Genomic DNA, 25,291 nt, shown 5'->3' on the forward strand with positions numbered 1-25,291 from the left:
GAGGTTCGAGATGGCTCCGTATGTGTGGAATTCTTTCAATAAATTCGGCAGAGATATTGTTGGGTTCGTCAGGGAAAAAAGGAGGTCATCAGCGTAAGCAGAGACCTTGCATTGCAAGGTCCCCGCTGATACTGTCTTTATTTTCAAGCAATTACATTTCTGTAGTCAGATATAGATTGATAAGCAACATGACAGGTGATCTTATCCAGTATATACACCACTGATAAACAGCCAATTCCTCATACAGTAAACACAGAGGGACATGTAATATGAAATCTGTTTTTTTCTTCTTCTCCATCTGTAGAAGCAATATGAGGAACAGAGGTGTCAAAGCAGGATGACTGTATGAAGAAAAGGCAGACAAAATCTTAGATCTGATTCACACCTATGCATTTTTAGTGCTTTTTGCAGATTTGCACTACAGTACGTTCTGTAGTGTAAATCTGCAAAATGCAAAAAGCACAAAAAATGTGAATCAGGCCTTAGTAATGTTTGGCTATGTTATACACTAAAAACAGTGGTTGGATGTCAACAAATGTTATACTGCACAGTATACTCATAATGTAATTGCTTCCTATCCTATAATTATGTGAAATTAAAGCCTGGAAAGTGAGAAGGGCAACTACCTCTGCCCTCCCTCTCACCACCCGTGCTATAGAAGAGAATGCAATGGAGCTGGACTGTCAGCTACCCTTTAGTGCCCAAGAGTCAGTGTTTAACCTGGTTGAGTGTTCAGCATGTATATGTGAAAGGGGAAATGTCTCACTGCCTGTGATTAGCTGTGTGCAGTGTCGGCTTCCTGGCGGGATCGGGCAGATGGGATCCCGACCACACCCGAACCCAACTCTACCGACAAGCAGGGTCCTGCCTGCCACCAGTAAACCTTAACACTCAACCACATACTTTCCTCAATTTGCCACCACAGCAACTACATAAATTTTAGTACTCACTAAAACTGCAATGACGCAAAGATTTTCACCTGCTGACATTGCACACTTCTGCACTTCTGCACTAGCTGACATAGTAATGATGCATACTTCTGCAGTCATGCATCAGTTTCCCACAAGCACTTCCATATTCATTAATTTCAACAAACTGGTACGGTTTTGCCATTACCTTTTAATATGAACAGGGGCAAAGCTAAGATAGCCAGGTAAGTTTAAGTGGAATTCCAGGCTCGAACTAACCAAGTTTAAAACTGCTCCAACCCCTCTTCTAACCATTATACTAATTACCCTATAGAAAGAAGATGCATACACTTACCTATTCTCAGAGCTGTACGATCCGGTAAAGTGATCTCTCCAGCGGCCAGCTTCGAGAGAGAGCGCTCTTACAATGGATTAAATGCCTGGGTGGTGATATCACCCATAGGCTTACTATGGGACATCTGTTGTTGGTGGTCCCTCATCTTCCCTGTAGCTGCTACTAAGAGAGAAGAGCCGATCACATAAATCAACTGGCGTGCCCTGAGAATAGGTATTTGGCATCTTCTTTCTAGAGGGTAATTTGTATAGGTGCTAGAAGCAGTGGGTGGAAGCAGTTTTAAGCTTAGTTCTAGCCTGGAATTCTATGTTCGGCCTCATGTACACTGCTGCTGCTAAACTGACATTTAGGAGCAGTTGGGCATTTTTTTCAACTGCTCCTGAACTCTCCTCTATGTTATCTTATCTGTACATATACACCAAGCCATTTACAGTAGTTTCTAGGCAGTTGAATTTTAGAGGCTCTTTCTGGAATGCAAAAAAATGGGTTCAGAAGCTGAGTTTGGAGGCATTTCAAGCACCAAACGCTGCTAAATGCGGTAACTCGTTTATTGGCGTTTTGTATTTTTGCATATATTGAAAAAAAAAAAAGCCTTAAGCGTTTGGTCTTCCAATCCCACATACAGCCTGACCATTAATCCTGAGATGTGACTGCTGTGGTAAAACAAACGCACTTCAATGATCAAGCCATGCAAATTCATGCTTTGAAAGTCATTGAAGATTCTGCCCAGCTGTAATCTGCATATAACGACAAAATTTGTGCATTTCGGTTTACAAACTTGATTATAAACAATACCTGGAAAACTTACCCCAAACAATGCGGACACTCTGTGCATGAACCTTTCCTTTGACTGAAGGTTTTGGTGGTGGCCCTGGCTTGTCTGGGCATGTTAGGAACTCCACAACCTCACTGGGACCACTTTTCCCTTCAGCGTTGTACGCAATAACCTTAAAATAAACACTCACAGTCAAACACTCACATAAACCTGAACAAAACATGGCATGCCACCTCAACACCTACAGCATTACATGGCCTCTTTTTTGCTAGCCTGGTAATACAATTGCAGGAACATCCACGGTATATGTCAGAAGGTAAATCCCTCAAAAGAGAAGGGAGGGAAAATAAATAATATTTACTGGAATAGAAGAGACAGCCAGGCCAGGGGGTCCATACATTATTTTACCCAAATTCGATATTATAATTGTACTATTTCTCATTCCTTCCCGCTCTTTGTTCCTCCCCACTTAATACTACTCCATTAATCTCTTTACCGTTCATTTCGTATAGCAATTCACTCGCCTGGTTGTCTCCCCTTTCCCAGCTAGGTCTCGAGGTCACAATAACCATAGCTCTACTGAATCACCCCACATATGCCTTTCAGTCAGATGATATATTTTGGTTATTCTCCACCCCTGCTGTAATTCTTAATCTCTAAAGAGGGACACTCTTTTTCTCCAACCATGGTTTCCACATCTCCTCTAAGTCCTTAAGGTTACCTCTTTTTATGTAGACTGCTCTTTCTTTACAAATCGTCTCATTTATTACCCTAATCCATTCTTTTACTGCCGGGGGCATTGTTGCCTGCCATCTCATGGCTATTAATTTTCTGGCTTGGAACAGACATCTCAATATTACAACTGTAGTGCTCTTCTCCTCCCATTGTCTCCTGTACCCCAATACACACCGTGTGGCCTCCTTCTCCACCGCTGTTCCAAATGTGTCACTCAAGATTTTAAGCACTCCTTCCCAGTACCGAAACAGCTTTGGGCAGTGCCACACCATGTGTATTAGGTCTCCAGGCCCTTGGCATCTAGGACATTTATCATCTGGTCTTCTTCTGACCTTAAACAGAAGCTTTGGCATATAATAAGCTCCATTTATCAACATCAGGTGGGAGACTTTCTGCGGGGGTGAAACTGAAACCTTTGGTCCCATCTCTAGAATTCTCCTCCACTGCTCCTGTGTTATTTCCCCTATATCTTCTCCCCATCTCTCTCTTACTTTAACCACTTAAGACCTGGACCTTTAGGCAGCTAAAGGACCCGGCCAGGTTTTGCGATTTGGCACTGCTCGCTTTAACAGACAATTACGCGGTCGTGCGACGTGGCTCCCAAACAAAATTGGTGTCCTTTTTTCCCCACAAATAGAGCTTTCTTTTGGTGGTATTTGATCACCTCTGCGGTTCCCGCTGCTATTAATTTGTCCAATGAGGAGAGAGACGTTTTTGTGCATAGCTAGATCGGATTGAGCTCAGCTAAGGAATAAGGGGGGGGGGGGTGATTTGGGGTGAGCTGCAGCACAGAAGGTTTTTCACTTTAATGCATAGAATGTATTAGGTGAAAAGCCTAAAGGCTTTAGAACCACTCTAATCTAAAACTTGTACACTGATCAACTTAAATAATAATAATAATAATAAAAAGGTACCTATATAGGCAGTACATACACACATATATTGGGGTAGAGACACTGCTCCCAAATCTTATATTCATCCCTTTTGCTTGCTGCCATTCATTTTGTGCATAAAGGCCAACTTTTATTGTCACACTAAAGAAAGTGAAATGCTTGCAGCTTTTTTTCCCTAGTCTGCCAACAGCTTGACCTTGTGTATACAGTACACATGCCTATTAGGGAGTAGTCAATGTGAAGCCTGGCATTACAAGACCTTTAAGAAACTTTTCTGGAGGAAATATAAATACTGCTCTTGTGCATATACCTCAAAAAATATTACACACTGATGATACGCAGTGATACAGATGTACAGTAGATTGGATTAAAGTAGGTTACAAAAGTTCACTGTCATAGTAGATCTCATTGTTATAACATATACATGACATTCATAATTAATATATATATGTACAAGGCAGCTAATTTAAAATTCCTATTCTCCAAAGGGCACCTAAATTACTTAGTGCTTGTTAGAGAAATGTACTAACCCTGAATTTGTATTTTGTGCTGCGCCTAAGGTTCTTCGCTGTAAATACGAGGTCATCTCCGTTATATTTTGGCTTAAAGCCATAGCCCTGTGAAAATACAAACAGGTCAGCTCGATGCGTATCAACTCATAAAACACGTGGCTTTATATACAGTTCCTGGAAAAAGTATTCACACCCCTTGAAAATTTCCACATTTTGTCATGTTACAACTAAAAACATAAATGTATTTTATTGGGACTTTATGTGATAGACCAACACAAAGTGGCACATAATTGTAAAGCGGAAGGAAAATTATAAATGTTAAAAAAAAAAATTGAAATAAATATGTGAAAAGTGTGGCGTGGATTTGTATAGCGCCCCCCTGAGTCAATACTTTGTAGAACCACCTTTCACTGCAATTTTACAGCTGCAAGTCTTTTTGGTGGATGTCTCTACCAGCTTTGAACATCTAGAGAGTGAAATATTTGCCCATTCTTCTTTGCAAAATAGCTCAAGCTCTGTCAGATCGGATGGAGAGCCTCTGAACGGAAATTTTCAAGTCTTATCACATATCCTCAATTGGACTTGGGTCTGGACTTTGACGAGCCCTTCTAACACATGAATATTTGTAGCTCTGGCTGTATATTTAGGGTCATTGTCCTGCTGAAAGGTGAACCTCCGCCCCAGTCTCAGAGCACCTTCATTCACATGTTTGATGTGTCCCCCACATGGCTTCTCGCAAACTGCAAACGGGACTTCTAATGGCTTTCGTTCAATGGCTTTCTTCTTGCCACTCTTCCATAAAGGCCAGATTTGTGGAGTGGAGTTGTCCTGTGGACAGATTCTCCCACCTGAGCTGTTGATCTCTGCAGCGCCTCCAGAGTTACCATGGGCCACTTGGCTGCTTCTCTGATAAATGCTCTTCTTATCTGGCCTGTCAATTTCAGGGGACAGCCATGTCTTGGTAGGTTTGCAGTTGTACTTTACTCCGTGAAATGTTCAAAGCTTGGGATATTTTTTTTATAACCTAACCCTGCTTTAAACTTCTCCACAGCTTTATACCTGACCTGTCTGGCATGTTACTTGACCTTTATGATGCAGTTTGCTCACCAAGGTTCTCTAACAAACCTCTGAGGGCTTTACAGAACAGCTGTATTTAAACTGAGATTCAATTACACACAGATGGACTCTATTTACTAATTAGATTACTTCTGAAGGCAATTGGTTCCACTAGATTTTAGTTAGGGGTATCAGAGTAAAGGGGGCTGAATACAAATGCATGCCACACTTTTCAGATATTTATTTGTAAAACAAATTGAAAACCATTTAACATTTTCCTTCCACTTCACAATTATGTGCCACTTTGTGTTGGTCTATCACATACAATGGTTGCAACATGACAAAATGTGGAAAATTTCAATGGGTATGAATACTTTTTCAAGGCACTGTAAATTACATTAAAAATGAAGGCTGGGAACCAAAACAAAAAAAACAATATCCCCTTACTAAACTTTAGTTTTCACATTCATCACATTATTTTTTTCGGAACTACTATAAATTAGAATGAGTTTACAGTTTTTTAAAATTTGTACTGAATACTGCACACAACCAAATTAAATTGCAACCAGTATAAAAGGTACAATAGCATAAGAAAAATAAGTATCATCAATGTGGACTACACTCTGAAAATACTACATGACTGGCAGTCATGGTAACCAGCCAAGAAAATAGCATTTACTAGCGGTGATCAGCAATGGTTATAAATAATTTTTTCCCAAGAATATATTCCCCATGTCAAAATATTTCTGGATTTGCATTATACACATTAGTTTAAAAATAAAAGTGGTAAAGAAATAATAAACACTAGCAAAAATAGTTATTCATTTGTGTACAGTAATATACTGTATATCTGTACTGTTACATATACTGTAAATTATTTTTCTTTCTACAAGAAACACATTATATCTCAAGTATGTAACACCACCTAACATAGGCCAAGTGGCCTCATATTATCTCTCTTTTAATATTTACATAGGAGATTTTGAGTCCCACTGCCCTCAGTATTTTATTGCATATGGCAGCCTGAAATGTTGACCTAAGTAGACCTGTAAAATGGATTGCGGTCAGTTTGTGGTGACACAGTATATTGTTTTTTTTCCTCCTCAAATTATTGCAATACTAGCCGGAATATACATTCCAAATCACATTTATGAAACCAAATCACAGCGGTGCTTTACTTATCAATTACCAGTTAGCGGAAATTCACATTATGATCCGAGTGTTTTTGACTGCAATGTTAATAATATCTTATTGTGACCCTAAGGGCTCTTTCACACGTCCGCTCAGTTTTTTAGATCATTTTTTTTTTCATCAGTTGATCCGTTTTTTCATCCGTTTTTCGTCCGTTTACATCCGTTTCCGATCCGTTTTTCGTCCGTTAACGTCCGTTTTTCCATCCGTTTTTCTTTTTTTTTGGGGCTTTTTACATATTTTGATGAAAAACTGATGTTAGCGGATCGGATGGTAAACGGATCGTCCGCTAACGTCCGTTTTTCGTCCGTTCCGTTTTTTTGACAGAAGAAAAATAGGGTTTAATAGCCCTAAACCAAAACAGAAGTGCTGCTCCAAGGTACTCCAGGATTGTCGGGTGCAGATGAAATGGATGAAAAGTATGGAAAGCCGCACACCAATATTCAGCCCAGTTAGAATATGTAAAAGAATGGCTTAAGCTTGTCTCCTGCAGAAGCCATTCCCCTCTACCGTGCTTTACCGGCCCCCTGGCTTAATCATTCCATCATTCCAACAATATAATATACAGTACAGTGTACTTCAAGGTCTTGGCCCCAAGGTTTCATATTGTGTGGATTATCAAGAAGATAGAAAAGAACTCAATGAAGTGATAAGAAATGATTTATAGTTAGGAGATGAAGATGTATTGATGTTCCACACAATGATGAACTACAAAATTACTCTTCTCATAAGAGACTTTTACACGATAGTGCATGCTCATAGCAGTAAAAGAGGGCACAAAGACATTACTAGTGCCAGCCAATAACGATTTTTGCTATAGGTTGGCTGAAGATATTGGATGATCACATACATGGCAAGTGAACCCTGACCTGGCTTAAATGACCTCATGTCTAGAGGCAGTTCAACACCTTTATAGAAATACATTTATCCCAGGTCACAAGAAATGGGAAAACTACACCATATGGCCAAGAGTTTATAGACTTCTGACCATAATGCCTATATGAGTTTGCTGGACAGCCATTCCAAAACCATAGGCATTAGAAAGAGAGAACTCTCTTAAAGCATATCTATACCTAGAAACAAAATTCAACTACTTTAGCTCTCGTACCTGTACACCTGTATGGATGGGAGAATTTTTTTACATTTCCACTATTGGCCTGTTTATTCAGCAGTGATAACTTTTGTCATTAAAGTGTTACTAAACCCAGGACCCTGCAATCACTATCTGGTCTCCCACAGTACTCAGAACATGGAAATGCAACTATTTTAGTAAATATAAACTGCCAATTACCTTTTCTCATCAACACTATATAGCAGTCTTATGATTTCTATCAGTGTCCGGCCGAGCACTGGCTAAAGCTTGTAGGAAGAGTTTTCATTCTTCTCTGACCGTCCTATGAGGCTGCATGACCCCTGACTTTGTCCAGACAGTGCCGATTGGTCCTGTGCTGATCACCCTCCCAAAAACAAAACAAAAAAAACTCTCTCTCTAGCAATACACACCAAATTGAACATGTGCAAATTGTCTCCTAGGGCTTTGTTCTATCAGGAGATTGATTGGGGACAGTAAAAGGGGAGGACTAGAGAAGACAGGATCAAACAGCTTTTTTTTTTACAAAATACACAGGATTAACCCCTTGATTTTACAGCGAGTATAATAAGCATGCTTTACCGCATATACAGACTGATTTTAATGTTGAGGGTTTAGTAACACTTTAAGGTAACAAAGTGATACATACATTGGGGAGATTTTTTTTTAAACTGTCACATCCTCTGTTACTGTAAAGTTTGCAACCATGCAGCCAATCACAACATGCCATTGAGTTATCATAGCAGTGTTCATTCTATTCATAAATCTCTTTCCATAAATCTTTGCACAACATTTTCAGTAGCACTCCTTGCCTGAGCAACAGTTTTATGTGGAATTTCCATAGCAAAGGTTGGCGCATCTTATGCACAGCTTGCGTAAAAACCGCACAGTCCCAAAAAAACACATATCTGTTTCTAACCATTAATCTGTTGTTCCATTAACAGAAAAGGACACGAGTTAAAATTAATTTTCATGTTAACTGTGCATGTTTTTTTGGGGGGGGATTTTCTTTGGACAATATTGTCATACAAAAATTATTTTATTTTCTATGCAATCTAAAGACAAAGAGTCATAATGTACAAAAATAAACAAGAAACTTGTTTGGGCTAAAGAACACAAGGAATGGACATTAAACCAGTGGAAATCTGTGCTTTGGTCTGATGAGTCGAAACTTGAGATCTTTGGTTCCAACCCCCGTGTCTTTGTGCGACGCAGAAAAGGTGAACGGATGGACTCTACATGCCTGGTTCCCACCGTGAAGCATGGAGGAGGAGGTGTGATGGTGTGGGGGTGCTTTGCTGGTGACACTGTTGGGGATTTAATCAAAATTGGAGGCATACTGAACCAGCATGGCTACCACAGCATCTTGCAGCGGCATGCTATTCCATCCGGTTTGCGTTTAGTTGGACCATCATTTATTTTTCAACAGGACAATGACCCCAAACACACCCCCAGGCTGTGTAAGGGCTATTTGACCAAGAAGGCGAGTGATGGGGTGCTGCGCCAGGTGACTACCTCCTGAAGCTCATCAAGAGAATGCCAAGAGTGTGCCAAGCAGTAATCAAAGCAAAAGGTGGCTACTTTGAAGAACCTAGAATATGAAATATATTTTCAGTTGTTTCACACTTTTTTGTTATGTATAATTCCACATGTGTTAATTCATAGTTTTGATGCCTTCAGTGTGAATCTACAATTTTCATAGTCATGAAAATAAAGAATGAGAAGGTGTGTCCAAACTTTTGGTCTGTACTGTATGTATGGAAGGAAACTTCTTGTTATTGAACATCATTTGTTAATTATTAAACTGGCTGTAAAAGTATTTTTTTTTCATAAATAACAAACATGTCTATACTTTCCTGCTCTGTGCAATGGAATTGGACAGGGTGGCTGGATCATGCACAGCACTGGATTGAATGAATGGCTCAGGTAGGTATTGGGGGGTGAAGAGGGATACTGATGCCTAAACATTTATTATGTTAATGCAAGGTAAACATTAAGGTAAAAAATGGTTAGGCTTCAGAACCATTTTAAAATATACAGTACAGTATATATTTCTTGAGAATGACACAAATTTTTATTTTCAAAGTCTGCTATCTCAGTTTTTATGATGGTAATTTGTATACACTCCAGAATGTTATGAAGAGTGATCAGATAAATTGCAATTAATTGCAAAGTCTCTCTTTGTCATGAAAATGAACTTCAACCCCCAAAAAAACATTTCCACTGCATTTCAGCCCTGCCACAAAAGGACCAGCTGACATGATGATTGTCAGTGATTCTCTCACCAACACAGGTGTCGGTGTTGACAAGGACAAGGCTGGAAATCACACTAATGCTGATTGAGTTAGAATAAGGGCTCTTTCACACGTCCGTTCCGTTTGTCCGTTTTTTGGACATCCGTTAATGGACCGCAATGCTTCCCTATGGGTTAACGTCCGTTAGCGGATGAGCATCCGGTAATGTCCGTTAGCATCCGTCTGCGTTAAGTTCCGTTTTTTTGGACGGAAGAAAACCCTATTTTTCTTCCGTCAAAAAAAAACGGAACGGACGAAAAACGGACGTTAGCGGATGATCCGTTTACCATCCGATCCGCTAACGCCATGTGCGGCGTTTGGTATGAATCCTGAGGGGGAAGTCCCCGCCGGATTTTAAATAAAAATCCGGCATGGGTTCCCCCCCTCAGGAGCATACCGGGCCCTTAGGTCTGGTATGGGTTGTAAAGAGACCCCCCCCCCAACGCCGAAAAAACGGCGTAGGGGGTCCCCCTACAATCCATACCAGACCCGTATCCAAAGCACGCTACTCGGCCGGCCAGGAAAGGAGTGGGGACGAGCGAGCGGCCCCCCCTCCTGAGCCGTACCGGGCTGCATGCCCTCAACATGGGGGGGGGTTGGGTGCTCCGGGGCAGGGGGGGCGCACTGCGGCCCCCCCACCCCAGAGCACCCTGTCCCCATGTTGATGAGGACAGGGCCCCTTCCCGACAACCCTGGCCGTTGGTTGTCGGGGTATGCGGGAGGCTTATCGGAATCTGGGAGCCCCCTTTAATAAGGGGGCCCCCAGATACCGGCCCCCCACCCTAAGTGAATGGATATGGGGTACATCGTACCCCTACCCATTCACCTGGAGGCAAAAAGTTAAAGTTAATAAACACGACACAAGGGTTTTTAAAATAATTTATTAGTCTGCTCCGGAGGCCCCCCCCTGTCTTCTTTATTAGCTCTTTCACCAGGGGGGGCTTCTTCTTTGACGTCTTCGGGTGGGGGCCGCTCTTCTTCGCCGCCGTCTGGTTCTCTTCCACCGCCGGGGGGGGGGCGCTTTTATAAAAGCGCCCCCCCCGGCGGGTTTCCTCCGAGGGGCGGGGGGTGGTGTGCTTCTTCTTCCGCTATCCGGGGGGGTCTTCTCCGCTCTCCGGGGGTCTTCTTCTATGTTCGCCGCTCTCCGCTGTTGACTCGGCGCACCCCGGTTCTTCCTCCCGCTGTCCGGTGCCTTCTCCTTCAGCGCTGAACGTCTTCTTCTTCTTCTGTGCTGTGACGTCGTCTTCTTCTTCTCTTCTCCCGATGTTGACACGTCGCCTCTTCTCGCTGCAATGACAGGTGCGCGGCTTGCATCTGACTTATATAGGCCTCACAGTCCCATCATGCTCCGTACCTACCCATGTGATACCTACCCACGTGGGTAGGTACCGAAGCATGATGGGACTGTGAGGCCTATATAAGTCAGATGCAAGCCGCGCACCTGTCATTGCAGCGAGAAGAGGCGACGTGTCAACATCGGGAGAAGAGAAGAAGAAGAAGACGTCACAGCACAGAAGAAGAAGAAGAAGACGTTCAGCGCTGAAGTAGAAGGCACCGGTCAGCGGGAGGAAGAACCGGGGTGCGCCGAGTCAACAGCGGCGAACATAGAAGACGACCCCCGGAGAGCGGAGAAGACCCCCCGGATAGCGGAAGAAGAAGCACACCACCCCCCGCCGAAGACGTCGGAGGAAACCCGCCAGGGGGGGGCGCTTTTATAAAAGCGACCCCCCCCCCCGGCGGTGGAAGAGAACCAGACGGCGGCGAAGAAGAGCGGCCCCCACCCGAAGACGTCAAAGAAGAAGCCCCCCCTGGTGAAAGAGCTAATAAAGAAGACAGGGGGGGCCTCCGGAGCAGACTAATAAATTATTTTAAAAACCCTTGTGTCGTGTTTATTAACTTTAACTTTTTGCCTCCAGGTGAATGGGTAGGGGTACGATGTACTCCATATCCATTCACTTAGGGTGGGGGGCCGGTATCTGGGGGCCCCCTTATTAAAGGGGGCTCCCAGATTCCGATAAGCCTCCCGCCCGCATACCCCGACAACCAACGGCCAGGGTTGTCGGGAAGGGGCCCTGTCCTCATCAACATGGGGACAGGGTGCTCTGGGGTGGGGGGGCCGCAGTGCGCCCCCCCTGCCCCAGAGCACCCAACCCCCCCCATGTTGAGGGCATGCAGCCCGGTACGGCTCAGAAGGGGGGGGCGCTCGCTCGTCCCCACTCCTTTCCTGGCCGGCCTGGTAGCGTGCTTTGGATACGGGTCTGGTATGGATTGTAGAGGGACCCCCTACGCCGTTTTTTCGGCGTAGGGGGGGTCTCCTTACAACCCATACCAGACCTAAGGGCCCGGTATGCTCCTGAGGGGGGAACCCATGCCGGATTTTTATTTAAAATCCGGCGGGGACTTTCCCCTCAGGATTCATACCAAACGCCGCACACGTGTAGAATTGGCGGGAATCCAAGTCGGATCTCCCGTCGCTTCTATGACGTGCTTGCTGGAATGTGCTTTTACTATTCCAGCGAGTGCGAGATGTCGGCACCCTGTCGCCGAGAATCAGCGCGATGCCGTTGTGCTAAAAACACATTCTCGGCGGCAGGCACTGTATGTAAAAAGCCCCCCCAAAAAAAAAAAACGGACGAAAAAACTGATGGAAAAACGGATGGAAAAACGGATGGAAAAACGGATGGAAAAACGGATGGAAAAACGGATCAACTGATGAAAAAAAAACTGATCTAAAAAACTGAGCTGACGTGTGAAAGAGCCCTAACAGACTGGAGGCATTAAAAGGAGGATTGTGCTTGAAATGATTGCTTTTCCTCTGTTAACCATGGTTACCTGCAAGGAGACACGTGCAGTCATCATTGCTGTGCACAAAAAGGTATTCACAGGCAAGTATATCGCTGCTATTAAGACTGTACCTAAACCAACCATTTATTGGCTCATCGAGAACTTCATGGAGAGAGGTTAAATTGTTGATTACAGTTGATTCAGCTGTGGGATCAGGGCACCACCAGTGCAGAGCTTGCTCATGAATGGCAGCAGGCAGGTGTGAGTACATCTGCACGCACGGTGAGGAGGATGAATGAATGACTTGTATAGCGCAACTCATGCAAACTGAATCGCCTCTGGGCGCTTTTTCCAGCCAGAGTCTGCTTGGCTGGTGCGGTCATTTTACCCCGTAGGATCGTGACACGCTTGGGACACACAGTCATACACACAGATATACATATATATACTGGGCCAATTTGGACAAGATCCAATTTACCTACCAGCATGTCTTTGGAGTGTGAGAGGAAACCGGAGTACCCGGAGGAAACCCACGCATGCACAGGGAGAACATGCAAACTCCAGGCAGATGGTGTCGTGGTCGGGATACGAACCAGCGACCCTTTTTGCTGCTAGGCGAAAGTGCTACTCACTGCACCACTGCACCACCAGGATGGCCTGGTGTCATGAAGGGCAGAAAAAAAGCCATGTCTCTCCTGAAAAAACATTGGGTCAGTCATATATTCTGCAAAAGGTACAGGGATTGGACTGGGGTAAAGTCACTTTCTCTGATGAATCCCCATCAGTCCTGTGAAATGCCAACAGTAAAGCATCCTAAGACCATTCACGTGTGGGGTTGCTTCTCAGCCAAGGGAGTGGGCTCACTCACAATTTTGAATAAATATAAACAGTGCTTGCAGGATGTGGTTAAACCACACACCTTACTGAAAGTGCAAATGAATTATACAGAGTAGGCGCCAGACATGATCTATGCCCGGAAGTGGGAGCAAATACCTGTATTACACAGGTACCTGCTCCCTCCTCCCCCCTGAAAGGTGCCAAATGTGACACCAGAGGGGGGAGGATTCCAAAAAGCGGACGTTTTTATTTTCGGGTGGAACTCCGATTTATTGAATATTGTAATATTAAATATTGTAAATAAAAAGCACACATTGTATTCTTTAATTTGTCCCAGTTAAAATGACAATAAAATTAGATTTCTGGGAAAAAGCATAGAAGGGTTTATTTCTTTTTTGAACAATAGTTTTTATTGAAACTATTTAGTGCTCTTTTACACTTGTGCAACTTGTCCTGCGACTTGGAACTGCAAAGTCCCATGACAAGTTGCAACCAATAATTTCCAATGAGTACCATTCATATCTGTGCGACTTTAAAGTAGTCCCTGCACTACTTTGTTCTGACTTTGATGAGACTTGAGGTCCATAGACCTCAAGATTACACAGGCTTTGCTGAAAACTGTGGCAAAATCACTGAATTTCAGGTCGCACAAGTGTGAAAGAGGCCTTAATTGGGCACGTGTTCTCTTTATGTGATGCTGAAAAAAAACAAAAAAACAAATGAAAGTGAAAAAAATTATCAGAAAATTAACAGCAAAGGGACGAAGAGGAGGAAGGAGTTAATACGGGCTGGTTAGGATGTAGCTCTTACATTCGAGATCCTTAAGTAGTCAATACACTGCAACATAGTTTTTTTAACCTTAAAGTATAGAGTATGGTGGTTGAGTGTCTACAGACGTTTTGATTGTATAATGCAACATTAGTGCCCCTAAGCAGAATTAGTAAGATGAGATAGGAAAAATAATCAATTACCGAACAGGATGTATGAATTTGTTTACTGCACATACCGAGGTTTCGTCTTCCATTTCCAAAATATAAGAAATTCCTTCATCGAACGGTGTACCTGAGGGTTTAGTCCATTGTATTGATAACCAACTAATTCCAGCTTTAAGAAGTGTAGGACTTGCTGGCACTGTGGGAGCACTGCCTGAGGTGTAGAACAACACTTCTTCGCTAAAACCACTTGGAAAAACAGAATAAAATGGTCAGTCAAACCACCAAGGAAGCTAATAGAAATAGAAGCACAGAATAAAATGAAAATATTGAAAAACTAAAAACTAGTTTACACAGAGAAGTTATCATACCTCATGCCCATGTCGTTTTTTGCTGCAAGTCTGAAAGTGTACCCCATTGCTGGTGACAGCTTTGTTACCCTAAACTGCTTCTGTAGTCCATAGTAACACTGGGAGAACTCCTGGCACCCCTTTCCCTAAGGGGAAGAAAAAATAACATTTAATTTTAAATCTAAAACTATAAGCATTGTGGTCATCATTTTAGAGGTTTTCTAATGTAAATTATGGAAAAAATTATACTTTTTTTTCTCACCATAAATGTAAAGTATGGAGGGAAACAGCGTGCAGAGGATATACAGATGAAACTCGAAAAATTTGAATATCATGCAAAAGTTCATTTATTTCACCAAGACCCCTAAAAATAGCACCTGCAAAGTGCCGCTCCTTTCACTTCAGTGTGAAAGCCCTATAAACACAAAAAAAAAGTCCTGCTAGCAGCATCTTTGAAGCGCTGTAGGAGTGGTGTATACTCCACTCCTAAAGCGCCCCTGCCCATTGAAATCAATGGGCAGCACTGCCAGCAAAACGCCACTGCAGCGGCGCTTTGGGGGCGGTTTTAATCCTTTTTCGGCCACTAGCGGGTGTTAAAAGCTCCCCGCTAGCGGCCGACGCCCACACCGCCCCAGTGTGAAAGGTCTCTAATGCAACTTAAAGGTGAAAACTAATATACGAGATAGAATCATTACATGCAAAACAAGTTCAAGCCGTGATTTGTCACAATTGTGATGATTATGTCTTGCAGCTCATGAAAACCCCAAATCCACAATCTCAGAAATTTGATTATTACATGCAATCAATAAAACAAGGATTGTACATAGAACAACCTCTATGGGGTTCAGGTCAGCCGAGTTTGCTGACCAATCAAGCACAGTAATCCCACGGTCATTGAACCAGGTTTTGATGCTTTTGGCAGTGTGGGCAGGTGCCAAGTCCTGCTGGAAAATGAAGTCAGCATCCCCATAGAGCTCATCTGCGGAAGGAAGCATGAAGTGCTCCAAAATCTCCTGGTAGACGGCTGCGGTGAACCTGGACCTAATGAAGCACAGTGGACCAACACCAGCAGATGACATGGCTCCCCAAATCAACACAGACTGTGGGAATTCACACTGGCCTTCAAGCATCTTGCAGTGTGTGCCTCTCCATTCTTCCTCCATACTCTGGCTCCTTGGATTCCAAATGAGATGCAAAATTTGCTCTCATCAGAAAAGAGAACTTTGGACCACTGAGCAACCAGGTCTGTTTTTCTTTAGCCCAGGTAAGACGCTTTGGACGTTGTTTGTTGTTCAGGAGTGGCTTGACAAGAGGAATACAACATTTGAAGCCCATGTCCAGGATTCGTCTGTGTGTGGTGGCTCTTGATGCACTGATTCCAGCCTCAGTTCACTCCTTGTGAAAGTCCAACACTTTTGAATGGCCTTTTCCTGACAATTCTCTCCAGGCTGCAGACATCCCTGCTGCTTTTTCTTCCACACTTTTCCCTTCCACATAACTTTCTATTAATGTGCTTTGATACAGCACTTTGGGAACATCCAACTTCTTTTGCAATTACCTTTTGAGGCTTTCCCTCCTTATGGAGGGTGTCAATGATGTTTTTCTGCACAACTGTCAGGTCAGCAGTCTTTCCCATGATTGTGATTCCTACTGAACCAGACTGAGAGACCATTTAAAGGCTCAGGAACCCTTTGCAGGTGTTATGGCTTAATTAGCCGATTAGAGTGGGACACTTTGAGCCTAGAATATTGCACCTTTTCACAATATTCAAATTTTCTAAGATTGTGGATTTGGGGTTTTCATGAGCTGTAAGCCATAATCATCACAATTATGACAAATCACGGCTTGAACTATCTTGCTTTGCATGTAATGAGTCTATCTCATCTATTGGTTTCACCTTTTAAGTTGCATTAGTGAAATAAATTAACTTTTGCACAATATTCAAATTTTTTGAATTTCACCTGTAAGTCATCATAGCCAAGTGGTCTATACCAATGTTTCTCAACTCCAATCCTCAAGTACCCCCAAAAGGTCATGTTTTCAGGCTTTCCATTATTTTGCACAGGTGATTTGAACAGTTTCACTGCCTTAGTAATTATCACAGCCATTTCATCTGAGGGAAATCCTGAAAACTCAACCTGTTGGGGGTACTTCAGGACTGGAGTTGCAAAACATTGGTATATACTAATTGTATGCCAGATGAAAATTACAGAGACTGGGGAAAAGGCATGGAGATGTAGTACATTACTTATAATTTAAAGTGGTTGTAAACCCTTACATATACCCACTAAATTGACAAGCCTCATGTGATACAAAGATGAAACAAATCCTCCTACAGAAGTTTTACCTGTTTATCGGCTGCCTTCTCTCCTCTACAGCCATCTAACACACACATTCTACACAGCATTACTGAGTACCAGAAAGCAGGGGGCAGGGATTGATGGTCACCCAGTGCACAGCATAGAACAGGGGTCCGAGTGTAATCTAGAGCTGATTGAAGGGAAAGGGTGGGCTCTTCTACACAGTCTCATAGGGAAACATGCACAGCTGAGGCTATCAATCATTGCTGTGTGCTAGAGGGGGGCAGGGGCATCTCCCAGGATTGTCAGGTGTCAGCATAGACCTTCAGAAGTGACTCATGCAGAGTAATGGGAGGACAAACAAAAATCATAGAAGGCACTTTGCATCAGGGCACGTGCACACCATAGGAGGATAGGCTTTGTTTATTTTTTAAAGCTTAAGAACAACTATAAAAAAAATATGATAACCACAGAGACATTGGGGGTCATTTTCGAAAGGCAAATCCACTTTGCGGAAACTACAAGTGCAAAGCTCTTCTGATTTTATTATCCAATCTGCAAGCTAAAATACTGTGTTTTATTTTCCTTGCATGTCCCCCTCTGACCTACCGGGCCTATTCTGGCTCTCCTACATGCAAAAATCATACTTTTTTTGATAGAAAATTACTCAGAACCCCCAAACACTATATATGTTTTTTTTAGCAGACACTCTAGGGAATAAAATTGCGGTCATTGTAACTTTTTATCTTGCACGGTATTTGCGCAATCATTTTTCAAACGCCTTTAAAAAAAAAAAAAAGTTTAGTGAATTAAAAAATAACAAAACATTAAAGTTAGCCCAATTTTTTTGCATAATGTGAAAGATGATGTTACGCCGAGTAAATAGATACCCAACATGTCACCCTTCAAAATTGCACACGCTCGTGGAATGGCGCCAAACTTCAGTATTTAAAAATCCTCATGGGCGACGCTTTAATTTATTTTACTGGTTACATGTTTTGAGTTACAGAGGGGGTCTAGGGCTAGGAAGTGGTTAATCTGCTCCAGGCCAAATTGGGTACCAAGTTTACGTATTTTAAAAGTAAAAAAAAAAAACTGTAAATAAAATAATTTCTCTGTTGTACTTACTTCATCCCACTCGAGAAGATAGCTGTGTATCTTAGAACCATTATCACACGATGCCTAGAAATAGAAACACATCATACAGTTTATTAATTAGACAAAACAGTCAATTGGAACAAGGTCCTGAGGTGTCTAAATTCAGTATAAACCTAATCTCAGCATGAAGTGTTGCAATAATCTCATATTGATCATCTACCAGTGCACAGAAGAATAAATGTCAGATTATGATAGGAAGAACACAGGACACAAATATTTTCAGCTTTGAGTTTCAGGCAACGCTGGAGAAAGGATCCAATCAGAGTGAAAACTTTGGCGATCTAACTGATGAGCTGGGATCCTTATCCTTTCTTCACTAAGTGTTGAGTCATTGGCCTTGAACAAGTACTACAGTAGGTGACCACGATATTGTGCAAATCTCGCTGCATTTCTCTGCGAGACTGACCACCTATGAGCCCCGTTGCGGGAGTCAGCACCAAGCTGGCTCGCCAGGAAGGGAAAAAGGCGGCATATGTCCGACTTAGAAGTGACAGGGATCCGACTTGGATTCCCGCCAATTCCAGACACTGTGTTTGGTATGAATCATGAGGGGGAACTCCACACCAAATTTTAAATAAAAAAACTGGCATTGGTTCCCCTCCAGGAGCATACCAGGCCCTTGGGTCTGGTATGGATGGTAAGGGGACGCCCCCTACGCTGAAAAAACGGCGTGGGGGTTCCCCCAAAATCCATACCAGACCCTTATCCGAGCACACCGCCCCGCCGGTTGCTGCCCAGCCAGTTGCAGTTCTCTGACAAAGAGCAGCCGATAGGCAGGTACTAGTCATACTCCCGTACTAGGTCCAGGCGCATCTGGTCAGAAGGGGAGCTCTGCAGGGACTGCCTGTGGGTGGCCTTAGTGCAGCGCCACTCCAGCAGAATGAAAGAGCAGTGCAGGTGTAGTTCAAAAAATGTCTCCGCTTACTCCTATCTCCCCCTACCTCCATGATTAACTGGCAAGGGGTAGGTGCTGTTGGTCACTTCACAGAACAATCACTGGTGTATTATGAGGCACTCTTTAGTATTCACAGGACTTTTTATCTCTTTTCAAGGACATGGGAAAAAAAGCTATGTGCACTTACTGTACCTCTTAGTCTCAGCGCTTAAAGGTAGACACTTGTGGAGGGGGGTCTGCACAGGGCCCCTAATTTCTAATGAAGGCTGTGCTCTGATGCTGTCATGTACAATGCAGGACTAGCAATTCTGCATTGTACAGAACGATGGTGAGGACCTGGCCACATTCCAGGGGGTCAGACAGCAGAGAAGAGAACGAAAGTAGGTAATTTTTTCCCCATTCCTAGACAAACAAGTATTTCTCTCATGCAATGTCGAGGGAAGTAACAATGGCCCAGAGTCAGGATTTAATCAGATCCCTAGTAACAAAATTAAATCAATATCAGATAGGTACAAAAAGGAGGTCTTTGTGGCCAACAAAGCAAATAGGCATCTTGTGGAGAAGGCAGCACGTTTACTTATAACATTTAAAATGGCTGACAGGTTCCCTTTACAGTCAACATGGCACAAACCTAGGCAATCTAAAACTGCATGATGAAAACTACAAAATCAGAGGTCACCTTTCATGAAAACATCATGTCAAAATGGCAAATAATATAACAACCAACCACCTAAGATTAAATGCAAATCTCTACATTTGCTGTAAAAGTCACATCTTTTATTACTTCTTGAGGCTTCCTGTTGGTCTTTTAATGGAATAGACCTTGACAAGAAAAACTCAAACTTGCATGTACAATGTTATCTGCCTACATCTCGGTATCAATCAATGGTTTTATGATGCAGTTTTCACTGGTGGGAACATCTGCTCTCGTATTGAATTTATGTTTATAACTGATTCACGTTAACCACCAGGGATAATTTGTTTGAATCAATCTGAAACAGGATAATAAGGCAAATGAGAGCTGGTTTCCAATCCTACTGACGTTGGGAAGTCAGAAGCACAACATGGCAACATGGGTGCTATTGCTGCCGCCGATAACGACCATGTTATGATTTACAGATCAGAAAATAGAACATTGCCTAATTGCATCAAAACACAACAAAGGCAGCAGACTGTTTAAACATGTTGCCTGGCATCACTCTTCAATGAAGTGTGAAAAGAAAAGACTGGATTATCGATAGGTAGCTGGGGGTTTCCTGACAAGTGATTCACTCACTGTATGAGCAGTGAATTGCTGCGAGAAATATGAGAAATTATTTACTAGCGAATGAATGTGCTCAAAGGAAGTGGCAGGAAGGGCCGCTTCCACTCTCCAAACACAATCTGATAAAGAGAACAGGTGCTATTACCACCACTCCATGCCTGATAGCTCCATTCTCTTTTACTATCCAAATGTTCAATTAGTGGAACCAAGTAACTAATTATATTACACACTGGCCACCGACTTGATGAATTCAAGAAAAAGCAAAAACATGGCTTTGGAAGATCAAATGTTTCATGTTGAATAACGATCATGGCAATAACAATAAATGCATAAATGTTAAATGGAATTTCAAAGTACAATGCAAATCACTTAATGGATTTGTGGCCATCTGCTTAGTAACATGGAGGGGCCACAACGGTTCGACACCCTGTCCTATTGTTGCTTGCTTTATAGCTTTGCCCAATTTTATCTCTCAAGTGGCACGGATTGTGAAAGCTATAAGGACTTAGGTGTGGTTTACACTGGTGCGACATACACTACGACTTTGAGAGCACGTCGCATGACAAACGTGTACAAATCAATGGTTCTCTATGAGAGTCGTCTTAACTGGGCCGACACAAGTCGGCCTGACTTTAAAAAAGGTTCCTGCGCTACTTTGGTTCATTTTCAACCCATTCAATGAAGTTGGATCAAAGTCGGATCCTTGTCCTAACCATCCGACTTGTGACATCCGACATGTGATTACAAGCAGCAAGAAAAAGGAATTTATGCCACACTGGGATTGTTTGGATCAACGATCCTACACCAGTCATGTCGTACCAGTGTGAACCCAGCCTTAGGCCGGATTCACACTGGTGTGACACGGCAGTCATACTACTTTGGGTCCGACTTTGCCCTGCGACTTGAAGTCCGACTTCAATAAACAGGGATCCGACCTCGATCCCCGACAATACCAGGCACGGTGTCTGGTGTGAATCTTTAGGGGGAACTCCACACACCAAATAAAAAAAAAAAAAAAACTGGCATGGTCTCCCCCTCCAAGAGCATACCAGGCCCTTCGGTTTGGTATGGATTTTAAGGGGAACCCCCTATGCCGAAAAAAAATGGCGTGGGGGTACACCGCAAAGTCCATACGAAACCCTTACCTGAGCACACAGACCGGCCAGTCAGGAAAGGGGGCGAGCGAGCGTCGCCCCCCTCCTGAACCGTACAAGGCCGCATGCCCTCAACATGGGGGGGGTGCTTTGGGGCATGGGGCGCCCTGCGCCCCCCCACCCCAAAGCACCTTGCCCCCATGTTGATGAGGACAAGGGCCTCTTCCAGACAACCCTGGACCGTTGGTTGTCGGGGTCTGCGGGCGAGGGGCTTATCGGAATCTGGGAGCCCCTATGTGAATGAGTATGGGTACCCCTACCCATTCACCTGAAAAAAATTGTCAAAAAAAAAAACACACTACACAGGTTTTTAAAGTTTAATAGTTTACCACTGAATCTAGCTCCCCTCTTTCCTTGTTACAGAAACAACTGGAAAAGTTCTCATCATTTTTTATCATTTCACCATCTTAAAAAATTTAGCGCATGCGCAGATTGGCTACAGGACTTCACCAGGTCTTTGGGACTTGGCAGAGACCTGTGACATGTCTACAGACGCACAAATGTTGTTCGTTATGTTGAGTATTGTCGAGACTCACTGCATCTGAGTGCATGTGCCGGCATCCCCTGTGTGTGCACATTTATTTATTTATTTTTTTATTTATTACTATTTATTTGGGAAGCGCGCATATACCACCGGTCGGTGGTGCCAAAGCGCTTTGTGACAAAATAGCCCGGATGTTCTGGCGTGGGGAGCATAATTAAAAGAGAAGGGAGAAGAAAAAAAAAAAGAAATCAGCGAAGAAAAATTGGCCTAGGATTGAAATGCTTGGCAGAATAGCCAGGTCTTCAGCTTCTTCCTGAACGCATATAGGCTTCGGGAGATGCGAATGTTAAGCGGGATTTGGTTCCAGAGAGTCGCCCCCGCGGAGCCAATCCGTTTTCCTCCTATAGAAATTAGCCTGTCAGTATTGCCAATGAGTAGAGCTTTGTCGGCTGAGCGAAGACAGCGTCTAGGTATATAGTGTGGAGTCAGATCTGATAGGAACTGTGGGCCCAGCTGGTGGTAGCCCCTGTAGATCAGACAGAGGATTTTAAAATTGACCCGTTTTGTAACAGGGAGCCAGTGAAGTTCTTTGAGCACAGGGCTGATATGGTCTTGCTTTTGGAGATTGTAGATAAGCCTGGCTGCTTGATTCTGCACCAGCCAAGAAGGGTGTCGTGTCTGCTTTAAAAATTGTATTTGTTTAAATGTATGCAGGACTTTATAAAAGTACTTGATTACTTTGGAACAGGAACATCAAATCCGAAAAAAAGGTGACTGATGAAAAATACATTTTCATTTTTGATATACCACAAAAGATTAACAAGGGGAGACATATTAGGTGCTTCTGCATATTAACCAACGTTTGAGTCTCATTTGTAACCTTAAAAAACTCACCTTCCATTGGAGGGAAAGTGAATTTTTGGTCCGATTTGCAATTCTTGGAGGGTTTGGGGTGTCTGGCTCGCAGCTCAATGTGGTGAAACTTGCAGCCTCAGAAGGGTTCCCTTTGACAGAGTTCAGCTCTGCTTGAACGCTACAAATGGATAAATAAAACAGAAATACAATGGTAAATAAAGACATAGAGAGCATGAGCTATCTGTAAAAGTACCAATTCATAGATCAACGTAGACCTCCAATTCCACATACAGGACCAAGTTTAATGCTCAATTGATTGAAGCAGTAATATACCCCAAAACAAACATTTTACATATTGCAGCATACTAATCTGTAAATGTGGTGGCTGCATGATTTTATTTAAGCTTTTTTTTCTCTTTATTTTCACATAGTGATCTCAGCCAGCAACACACTTCTTGTCTTAGGGTGTCCCCAGTCTGGATGGAGGAACAAGGGAGACAACGCTGTCAACCTGAGGTGAGGGTAGTGTGGGGTGCACTACCAGATTAAAGGAGTTGTAAAGGAAAAAACATTTTCACCTTAATGCATTCTATCCATTAAGGTGAAAAAACTTCAGAGTATACCGGCCGTTATACTTACCTGACCCCTCGAAAGTGCCACGCTTGGCTAGAGCCGATGGGTTGAAAGCAGCGCAGCCATTGGCTGGCGCTGCTGTCAATCACATCCAGTGACGCGGCGCGCCGAGGGGCGGGGCCGAGTGATACAGTGAGCGGCTATGGCCGCTCGCTGTATCACGGGAGCGCGCCCGCAAGGACTACACACAATGCAAGCTCTCTCGCATGAACGTGCGGGGAGGACCAGCTGCCGAGGGACCCCAGACAACGTGGATCGGGGCCACTCTGTGCAAAATGAACTGCACAGTGGAGGTAAGTATAACATGTTTGTTATTTTAAACAAAACATTTTTTTTCCCTTTATTAACCCTTTAAGATTGATTTGACTAGCAAATTAAAAGGTGAACTCCATCTAAGACTGGCCATACACCTATAGATTATCTGCAGATTTTCTATGGTCAGATGGAAAAAGTGGAACAGATTCCTCCATCTACGCTGAACTGTGTGGATGGAAGAATCTCCCACTGGCTCAAGCTTCCATATCTTGCTAGTTGGCCCTGCTGGCAATACCTGAACATTCTGATTGGGTGCAGGCATTGTATAGGTTGAGAGCCAACGGGGCCAACTAGCAAGATACTGAAGCTTGGCCCAGTGGGAGATTCCTCCAGCCACACAGTTTAGTGTACATGGAGAAATCTGTTGCACTTTTTCCATCCAACCATAGAAAATCTGCAGATAATCTATAGATGTATGGCCAGCTTAACGCTTTTTAAACAATTACAGGAACAGTTTTTCTTTTCCTTTTGGGATAAAGGTTTTGCATAAATGTATAAAAGCTGACCATTGCAGGCACCCTGTCAGTAATAAATGGTTTGTCTTAACCCTCCAACTGCTACTGGAAAGCTTGTTCTGTTAAAAAGTCGAAAAATATCACTTACAGCCTGAATCACCAGGTGAAAAAAAAATTAAAAAAGGCACTAGCCAGCAACCAAATTCAAGAATTAGTAAGCAGAAATATAATACATTTTGTAAGGGAGGAGTTAATACCACATAAAATCCTGTTTTGCAGTTGTATTATTGCCTGATGCATATATTTTCTTGTATATATTTATATACATTATGCACATAACCGCAGGCAATCGCAGTGTACTATTTCACCTGTGGATAGCGGCGGCAACGAGGAATAAAAAACAAAAAGAAGCACATTAGAAATGGCAAGAATGTTCCACCACAGCTAAACGTAGCCGCACGTAAAAGCTGCTAATCGCAATGTACAACTGCAAGTGATCGCTGTGCCTGAAGTCTTGGAATTTCAAAATAACAAAACATGCTTTTAATAGTGGCAGAACAGCTGCCCCTGTGAAAGAGGCCTTAATATTTGCCTAACCAAAAAAAAAAAAAAATTCAGTTCGGCCCATATTAGAGAGAATACAAAATAAAAGCAGAATTATTCCCTTTGAATTCCACAGCAACTAGTAAAGGATATTGCGTATCCAGGACAGCAGTGTGGGTTACTTTAGGACAATCACTTAAGGTGTCAGCAATGTGAGCGATAACAGGGTATTAATATATGTCTGGAGGCGCTGAATGCACACAGGAGCTCAGGGAGTAGGCGGAATTAGTCACAGGCTGTAGGATGTACAATGAAGACGAAAACAACGTAACAAGTGAAATTCACTAATAATAGCCTGTTAAAGAAAAGAAAGAGGGGGGAAAATACCATGGATAACATTACAGGATAGTGTGTAAATGAAAACTCTACCTTAACCTTATACCGTGTTTCCACGGAAAAAAAGACCTACCCCGAAAATAAGACCTAGTTTGAAGTGCTTGTGTACTCCTATAATCCTCTGTTA

The 25,291-nt window shown here is 43.0% G+C and overlaps 1 protein-coding gene across 4 annotated transcripts in view; it reads right to left on the reverse strand.

The window, feature by feature from the left end:
- FNDC3A (fibronectin type III domain containing 3A) overlaps positions 1-25,291 on the reverse strand; it is a 310,643-nt gene that overhangs the window by 35,411 nt on the left and 249,941 nt on the right. For all 4 annotated transcript variants that reach the window (XM_040340289.1, XM_040340290.1, XM_040340292.1 and 1 more), the window contains 6 exons: positions 22,862-23,000; positions 18,141-18,194; positions 14,734-14,858; positions 14,437-14,611; positions 4,197-4,283; positions 2,072-2,210 (listed from right to left, as the gene is read on the reverse strand). In XM_040340289.1, the coding sequence (XP_040196223.1) occupies positions 2,072-2,210; positions 4,197-4,283; positions 14,437-14,611; positions 14,734-14,858; positions 18,141-18,194; positions 22,862-23,000 (719 nt within the window). The remainder of the gene's footprint in view (positions 1-2,071; positions 2,211-4,196; positions 4,284-14,436; positions 14,612-14,733; positions 14,859-18,140; positions 18,195-22,861; positions 23,001-25,291) is intronic.

Source organism: Rana temporaria, chromosome 2, assembly GCF_905171775.1.
Source record: "Rana temporaria chromosome 2, aRanTem1.1, whole genome shotgun sequence".
In the NCBI taxonomy this organism is placed as follows: domain Eukaryota; kingdom Metazoa; phylum Chordata; class Amphibia; order Anura; family Ranidae; genus Rana; species Rana temporaria.